Genomic DNA, 9,202 nt, shown 5'->3' on the forward strand with positions numbered 1-9,202 from the left:
TTTCTGGCCAGATGTGGTAGCATACACCATTAATACCAGTGCTACAGAGGCAGAGGCTGTTGGATATCTGAGTTTGAGGCCAGCTTAAATATATAGTGAATCTCAGGCCAGTTGGGTATACATAGTGAGACCCTGTTTCATAGGAGAACTCCCTCCACCCTGCTTTGCTAGTTAGTTTAAGATAAGGTGTTACTCTGTAGCCTCTCTAGCCTGGCCTAAAGCTCATTGTGTGGGCCCAAATCATGGCAAAGTGCTGGGATTGTCAGCTGCTGGTGATACACTTGTTGTGGTTTCTGTGATGGTTTAGATAAAGCAGTGCAGTTCCCTGAGTGCCAGCCCCACCACCCGAGGCCTCTGTGGGTCCCAGGTGGTGGGTGAGAGACCTAGGCAGGTCAGTGGGGCAGCTGGTCCCACCAGGAGCCACGGTGGGTGAGAGACACCATGCAGAGAGAGGGTTTGGGTATAGTTTATTTATTGGGTTATGGAAGAGAAGAGGGAGAGAGGGGGGAGGGGGAGAGGGAGGGAGGGAGGGGGAGAGAGAGAGAGAGAGAGAGAGAGAGAGAGAGAGAGAGAGAGAGAGAGGAACAGAGGTGTGGACAGAAGAAGAGGCAGCAGCCACCTCTTCCTAGGAGAGGTGGGAGAAAGAGAGCAGGCTGGAGGAGGCAGGATATCAGCTTCCCTCTGATAGGGGAGGGGTTGGGAGAGGGTGGGGCTTGTCTCTTAAAGGGACGGTATACCCAGGTGACAGACCAGGCCAGCAGATCATAAGAATTTCCCTATGTTCTGTCTTCTAGCAGAAGTGATTTTTTTACAAAAACGAAGAATGGCAAAGTTGGTGGCTTGAAAGAAAACGGCCCCTATAGGCTCATAGGGACTGGCACTATTAGGAGGTGTGGCCTTGTTGGAGTAGGTGTGGCCTTGTTGGAGGAAGTGTGTCACTGGGGGTGGACTTGGAGGTTTCAGATGGTCAAGTCAGGCCCGGTGTAGCAGTCTCTTCCTGCTGCCTGCCGATCTGGATGTAGAACACTCATCCCTTTCTCTAGTACCATGTCTGCCTGCACGCTGCCATGCCTCCCAACATGAGGATAATGGACTGAACCTCTGAAGTGTAAACCAGCCTCAATTAAATGTTTTCCTTTACAAGAGCTGCTGTGGTCATGATGTCTCTTTACAGTAATAAAATTCTATGACAGCTGGTCACTTCACCAACCTACCCAGGGCTTTCAGATAGGGCTGGTGCATATTTTGTTGTCAATCACTGTGGTGGCATCTGCTCATCATCCTGGTCACTGGGCTCCCATCATGGCCAGTTTCCTTCCTCAAATTTCTTCCCAGTGCTCCCATCCCATACCAGGCAGAGCCAGGGACCATGGGCCAGGGAGCTCTGCTGCCTTCATTCTCAGTTCTGGCAGGCTTCCCCAAGGTTGTGAAATAAGCCAGGCCTTCATCAAAGAGCAGTCAGAGCCTGCCTTGGATGGGACTTGTCTCTCTACAAAAGACCTGCACTGCCACTACTGCTGGGAAGTTCCTCCAACTGGTACCAGCTACTTAGGCTAAGAAAGGACGCCCACTCAAGCCTGTCTCAAAAAAAAAAAAAAAAAAAAAAAAAAAAAAAAAAAAAAGAATGAAGCTAAACAAAACAAATAAACAAGGCAGGTTATTTGACTAGAAGGTTCTTTGTGGAAGATCTTTCTTTCGCTGTCATGGGTAAGCCCAGAACACAGTTTGGTGGTTTGAGTGAGAATGGTCCCATAGGTTAATGCATCTGAATGCTTGTTGCATAGCTGGGAACTGTTTTTAGGAAGCATAGGAGGCATGGCCTTGGTGGAGGAGGTGTGTCACTAGGGGTAGGCTTTGATGTTTCAAAAGCTCACAACAGGTTCAGTTTCTCTCTCTCTCTGATGTCAACTTCTGGATCAGATGTGATCTCTCAGTTACTGCTCCAGCAAAATGCCTGCCTGCTGCTACCCTCCTGTCATGGTGGTCATGTGTGGGAGGGAGGCCACTTGTTTGTCCCAGTTGCTCAGACCTGGAGTAATCACACAGAAACCATATTAATTAAATCACTATTAAATCACTGCTTGGCCCATTAGCTCTAGCTTCTTATTGGCTAACTCTTACATATTAATTTAACCCATTTCTATTAATATGTGTATCATCACGTGGCTGTGGCTTACAGGCTAAAGTTCTGTCTGTCTCTCGCAGCAGCTCCATGGCTTCTCTCTGACTCTGCCCTTCTTCCTCCCAACATTCAGCTTAGTTTCCCCCACCTAGCTAAGTTCTGTCCTCCTATAGGTCTAAAGCAGTTCCTCTGTTCATTAATGGTAATCACAGCATACAGAGGGAAATCCCACATCAGTCATGGACACCTTCTGAAACTGTAAGCAAGCCCCACAATGAAACCCTTTCTTGTGTAATTTGCCTTAGTTTCTTCACAGAAATAGAAAAGTAAGACATGTAGGTAGGGCTATTGCAGGTGACCCCTGGGAAAGGGCCCTGTCCTAGGCTCCACACTTTAGAGGCTGCCACATGTCACAAGAATATAGAAAATTGCATGGGCATGTCTTAGGATCCAGTGGACAGATCATTGCTGACATAGCTCCAAACTATGATTTTCTTGAGACAGTCACTCTTGTGACTGTTATTCAGACTTAAGGGAAAAGTCAGGTGTAGTGGCCCAGGCCTATAATCCTAGTACTCAGGAGGCTCAGGCAAAGAGGACTACTGAGAGTTCTGGAGCAGCCTGGTCTCCAATGTGAGACCCTTTCCCAAGAAACAAACAGGCTCCAGGAAAATGTTTTTTTGTATAATGTTTTTCTAATGTTTTATAAGGAAAAGGTGGCTCTTTTTTATTGATTCTGTGAAGGTGTAGTTGCTGTGCTCTGCAGATCTTGGAGGTAACAAATCCTTTGAAGTGCTGGAAAGATGGGAGCTTAGGTGAAAGAAAGGGAAAAATGAACTCATCAAACTCTTCTTTTCAGATAGTATGTGTCTTAGGGTTTCTATTGTGATGATAAAGACTATGACCAAACTGGGTGGCCCACTGTCTTTAATCCCAGCACTTGGGAAGCAGAGACAGGTAGATCTCTGTGAGTTCAAGACCAGCCTGGGCTACAAAGTGAGCTTCAGGATAGCCAGTGCTGTTACACAAAGAGACCCTGTCTCAGAAAAACAAAACAAAGAAACAAAAGACCACGACCAAAGGGACTTGGGGAGGAAAGGGTTTATTTGGTTTACACTTTCACAGGGTAATCCATCATTGGAGAAAGTCAGGAATGAACTCAAGGCAGGAACCTGAAGGAAGAAACTGAAGTAGAGAATGCTGTGGGATAACCCTTCTGTATGCTGTGAATATGTGTTGCTCTCATTGGTTGATAATAAAAGCTGGTTTGGCCTATAGCAAGGCAGAATATAACTAGGCAGGAAAGCCAAACTGAATACAGGGAGAAAGAAGGGCAGAATTGGAGAGACACAAACCAGCCACCCAAGAAACAAGATGCCAGCAGACTGGTAAAACCCATGGCCACATGGCAATACTTAGATTAATAAGAATGAGTTAATTTAAATGTAAGAGCCTGAACTATAGGTCAAACATTCTATAATTAATATTAAGCCTCCTATTGATGATATAGAAGTGGCTGTGGGATGGGGAGGGACAGAGAAACCTCTGGTTACATATGGTGCCTACCATTGGGCATGGATTTACATAAGACCTAAAAAAGCTTTAAAAAGGTTCTCACAAAAACAGAACCAAGAGCAGCTTCATAGTTTACATCTCTCATTGTGGGCCATGGTACAAAACTGCATCCTCTGGTTGGGGTGGGCTTGAGCTGCAGTATGGACTGTAGTACAAAGAGGCTCCTCCTAACTGCTGCATGCAAGCTTGAGAGCACAGCTGTAGGCTTAAGGACAGCTGTGTGATGCATGGTGGATTTAGGGTTTTTGCTCACAGGGTCAAAAAAGACTAGACGATACACAGTAAAAGAGGTCCTAATGGAAAAACCTCTAAATAGGTTCCAGTGTGTTTTACAATGTGCATAGGCTTAAGAAGGAAAGAAAAAGCTATAGACAGTCATAGAAAGAAAGAAAGAAAGAAATAGTTTAAAAATATTAAATAAAATCTTTAAAGAGAGAAGAAAAATAATAGAAAAGAAAAAAGCCATAGAAGGATGGAAAATACACAGAGAGTCTGGATTATGTATATTATTGTGTTTTCTTTGGGTTTTTTATTGTTAATGAACTAACTCCTGAAAGACATTTGATTGTAGGGGCTGCTTAGTTAAACAAACCTATATATTTTAAATGTGTTTTGACTTCAAAATTTGGGTCTAAGGATATGTTGCTTTGGAAAAGAGGTTTAGCTTTTGTTTCTAGAGAATATTCCAGGTGAATATGGTTTGATGGAACAAGACCCCCGAGAGAACTCTGATGGGAGTGATGACCCTGATGATCCAATGTTTCAGAGCGCTTCTGTTGCAGTTTCCTCTGTGTTCTACATCCAGAACAGCTTCAAGGCTGTTGACTGAGATAACCCAGTCTCTCAGTCAGGACTTGACCATAATTCTAAATTTTCTCAGGTTCTTTCAAAGATAACCAGCACCCACCAATCAACAGGAAGTAGTCTAGAGAACTACAAATTTCCAACATATAATTTGTAATTTTTTTCATTTAAGGGGGTTGGTTATATATTGTTATTGATCATAGCTAATCTCTTTATAAAAGAAGAAAGGGGAATATGATATGGAGATGATGGGAAAAAAGACAGATGATTAAATCTACTTTAATCCAAAAAACAACTGTTAATCTCAAAATATTCTACATTGGTATGGATTTTAGTTTATTGATATAGGTTTAAGGTTAATTTTATTATATTGTATGTATATGTCTACTCTTAAGATACTGTGTTTATACAGCTCAATTAAAATGTATGTGTAATTAAGAAATACAGATTTACAAAAATACAGTTCATTATCTATAATAGTCAAACTTATAGTTATGTTAGATTTTCTAGATATACAATGATATTTAGATAGGTGTTCTTCAACTCTTTTAAAGATCTATAGAATATAACATTTAAATGTTTTATTAACAGACTTTTCATGACTGTGAGATATGGCAGCACCAATGTTCTTCAGAAAAGATGATGGGCACCAAAAACAAACAAACAAACAAAAACAAAACAAACAACTCTGTATGGACTTTAGTTTTTCTTATGGCAAAAGCTAGCCATGTGGGCAAAGAAACTTCCTGTGTTTCAATTGCTGGCAGTTACTATTCAAAATGGAACAGCAGGACACAAGAGAGGTGAATCCCAAGCTTTGCTAAGACAAGGTAGGATAGTCCTCAAAATTCCCTGCTTCTTAGAAAAGTCTGTCAGATATGCTAGGCCTGTAAGCCAAAGATAGATGCCCCAACGTTATAGAGGAACCTTGGGTGACTATCTAGGCAGCCAGCTGTTTCTGAGAAAGATGTCATTTCTCATGTCTTTTGAAAGTTGCTTGCTTGTACTTCCTGGTTACTCAGGTAATATTATATCCTTCTCAGGTCTTTGGTGGAATTGAAGACCAGATAGTTATAGTTTTTCTTAGTTATGATAAGAAGGTAAGTTAGATTGTAGCTGTAATTCTTAATTGATAATTGGTTTTTGTCTATAATTATACTATGTTAAGGTTGAAACATTTCTTTTTGATATAGAAAGGGGAAATTCTATGGGATAACCCTTCTGTACACTGTGAATATATGTTGCCCTCACTGGTTGATAATAAAAGCTTAATTTATAAGAGATCACAGAAGAATGCTGATTACTGACTTTTCCCCTACAGCTTGCAAAAGGGTCATTTACCCCAAAGGAATCGTGACCCACAGGTTGACAACCATTGTGCTAAGGTCTGGGGCCCTTTTACACTATCTTCCCAGACAACCTTAGTGTGTAGGAGGTGCAGAGATGGAGAACCAACATGAGGAAGCTCACAACCAGCACAGCACGAATTCAGATAATTCCAAGGTAACTATATATTATTCACAGTATTACAGTGGGGCCTGGGATGGACCTTGATCTTGTGCTCCAAGACAGAAGGCAACATAGACTAATAACTCAGCAGCACTTACTAGTTCAGGACTGTTCTTTTTAAAATTCAAGACGTGGAGTGACCATTCTATTTGGAGAATGGCATGAGATTATTATCATGTAGCACAGGATAACCTTGAATTCCTGGTCCTCCTGCCTTTGCTTCCTAAGTGCTGGGATTAGACTCATATCTTGATTATATCACACTTGGATCTTTCTCCTCTATTTCTTTTTCTTCATATTTTCCATTGTTTTCAAATCCTCTACTTTCTCCCTGTCCTGATTTTCCTTTTTGTGTGTCCTGAGTATAAAGACAAGTTTCTGTTGTTGGGCAGAATGAAACTTCTCTTGACCAGGAGTCTGAGTCATATGGATTTTAAGAGAACTGTTTCACTCATTGGCTATTTACTGAGTGCCTGCTAGGCGCCTGGCAGGACTCCAGGAGTTGGGAATCCCACAAAAATACATCCATTCTCTGAAAGAGAACCACAAACAGTAGAGATGGGGGCTGGGGAGATGGCTCAGCTTCTAAGAGCAACACGAAGCTGTTCACAACCACCTGCAACTCAGCTACAGCAGGCCTGATACCCGGTTTTGTCTTTCACAGGCATGACACTTATCACAATTAAACATAAATGTAAAATCTGAAAAGTAAACAAGTAAACAAATGTAACACAGTAGAGACGCAGCCCAGGGTTAGAGCATTTACCTAGCATCTTCGCGGCCCTGGGTCCCATCCTCAGCACCAAGTGAAATATAATTTATAGAGTACTGTAAGATGAAGGCAGATGGTTGAGGAGAGAGAATGAAGTGAGGTCTGACTAGGAGATGGATTGAAATCTGAGTTGATCTGGAATCTAAGTCTTACTACCCATGAAATGCTTTTAACATTTTGTATATAAACCTATACAACAAGCCATATTTTAAATGATAATAATTACAGTGAAATAGATTTGTGTGTGTTACTGAGGATGGAACCCAGGGTCTCTCTCATGTTAGTAGCAAAACAGGAGCCCACCACTAAGCTACATCCCAGCCCCTAAATGGAATAATTTTTAGATGATTTTTGGGTGCTATCTGAATAAGTACTTAAATTTGGAATTACATTTTTAAGCTGGGCATAGTGGTATTGGCCTGAGAGGATGAGACAAGGAGGATGTTGACCTGGCTGGGGGGGGAAGCCTGGACTATACAACAAGACTTTGCCTGTATTATTTCTCTTCTCTCCCCCCACCAACTCCATCTTTTTGTTTGTTTGTTTTAAGGCAGGGTTTCACTGTGAAGCTTTGGGTAGCCTAGAGCCATGTTGACCACGGCAAGATGTGCATCACGTCCGCCTGTAGCCGCCATGTCCCCACGATGATGATAATGGACTAAACCTCTAAAACTATAAGCAAGACTCTTTAATTTGATGTTTTCTTTATAAGCGTTGCCATGGTCACGATGTCTCTTCACAGCAAGAAAAACCCTAACTAAGACACCCCTAGGCTGGCCTCAGATTCGCTATGTAGCCAAGGATGAATTTTACCTTTTAACCTTCCTCCATCCTGGGTGCTGGAATTAAAGGCATGTTGCCCCCTCCCCAGTTTATATGGAGCTGGAGATTGAACCTAGGACATCATATATGCTAGGCAGGCCCTCTACCAACTGAGCTGTGTTCCCAGTCTCCCCAGAATATTTGATTTGGTTTGCTTTGGTTTGTTAGCACTAAGATTGAGTAAGGTGAGTCCTATTACAGACAGTGAGGCTTGGCCCTAGTAATCTTGATGAATAAAGCCTGGACACACTGCCAATCTGTGAGCAATGCCATCAAGAAACTGATGACCAGGCAGTTGCTGTAGACCAACTCACAGGCTGTCATTGTCAATTGACTAAGCCCAACAGCCAGAAGCAGAGCCTTTTTCATCTGGAACTTGACTATGGATGGCAGGATCAGAAGTTTGGGGGTCAAAAACAACCTATTTTACATCTTGGCCAATTTCATACTATTTTTCTTAAAAAATTCATTTACTGGAACCGCACCTGGGCCAGTGAAGGAGCCAGCGCGCCTCAAGATGAACCGTCTGACCTCACCCATGCTGCCACGGGCCCTGGCCCAGGCTGTGCGCACAGGACATCTCAGCGGCCGAAGCCTCCATAGCAGTGCAGTGGCAGCAACATACAAGTATGTGAATGTACAGGAGCTGGATATGGACATGAAGTCTGTGACTGACCGTGCAGCTCGGACGCTGATGTGGACAGAACTCATCCGAGGACTGGGCATGACTCTGAGCTACCTCTTTCGGGAGCCTGCCACCATCAACTACCCATTTGAGAAGGGCCCACTGAGTCCACGCTTCCGGGGCGAACACGCACTGCGCCGCTACCCATCCGGGGAGGAACGCTGCATCGCCTGCAAGCTCTGTGAGGCCGTCTGTCCTGCGCAGGCCATCACCATTGAGGCTGAGCCGAGAGCCGATGGCAGCCGCCGGACTACACGCTATGACATCGACATGACCAAGTGTATCTATTGTGGCTTCTGCCAGGAGGCCTGCCCTGTTGACGCCATTGTGGAGGGCCCCAACTTTGAGTTCTCCACTGAGACGCATGAGGAGCTGCTGTACAACAAGGAGAAACTGCTCAACAATGGGGACAAGTGGGAGGCTGAGATCTCCGCCAATATCCAGGCTGACTACCTGTACCGGTGACCTGGCCACCTGGCTGAGTCCTGTGGCCCCTGCTGCCCATAAAGAAGCTATGATCCCCAAAAAAAAAAAAAAAAATTCATTTACTTATTGTGTGTGTGTTTGTGTGTGGGGGTGAGGGGGGGGAAGAGCTAGAATATGGGATGCACATATATTATGGCATGCATGTGGCCATCATAGGAGAATTTTGCAGGAGTTTTTTTCTTTCACTGTGTTTTTTAAAATTTTATTATTTTTTTTTAAGTGTGTGTGTGTGTGTGTGTGTGCCACAAGTGCTGGTGCCAGCAGAGGCCAGAAGAGCACATTGGCTCCTCTGGAGCTTGAGTTACAGGCAGCTGTGAGCCTCTTGACAGTTAACTGTAGTTTTGAGGCAAGTCTCTTTTGTTTCTGTCATTTTGCTGTGCACTTTAGGCTAGCTTGCATGCAGGTGTTTGGCTGATGCTGTCTCTGC

General features: G+C 43.6%; 1 protein-coding gene across 1 annotated transcript; it reads left to right on the plus strand.

The window, feature by feature from the left end:
- Positions 1-8,086: 8,086 nt before the first annotated feature.
- Positions 8,087-8,805, plus strand: LOC130867940 (NADH dehydrogenase [ubiquinone] iron-sulfur protein 8, mitochondrial). Its single transcript, XM_057760163.1, has one exon. It carries the CDS (start codon positions 8,122-8,124, stop codon positions 8,752-8,754), a length of 633 nt encoding a protein of 210 aa, XP_057616146.1. The 5' UTR covers positions 8,087-8,121; the 3' UTR covers positions 8,755-8,805.
- The last annotated feature ends 397 nt before the right edge of the window (positions 8,806-9,202 follow it).

The sequence above is a fragment of the Chionomys nivalis genome, chromosome X (genome assembly GCF_950005125.1).
Source record: "Chionomys nivalis chromosome X, mChiNiv1.1, whole genome shotgun sequence".
Classification (NCBI taxonomy): domain Eukaryota; kingdom Metazoa; phylum Chordata; class Mammalia; order Rodentia; family Cricetidae; genus Chionomys; species Chionomys nivalis.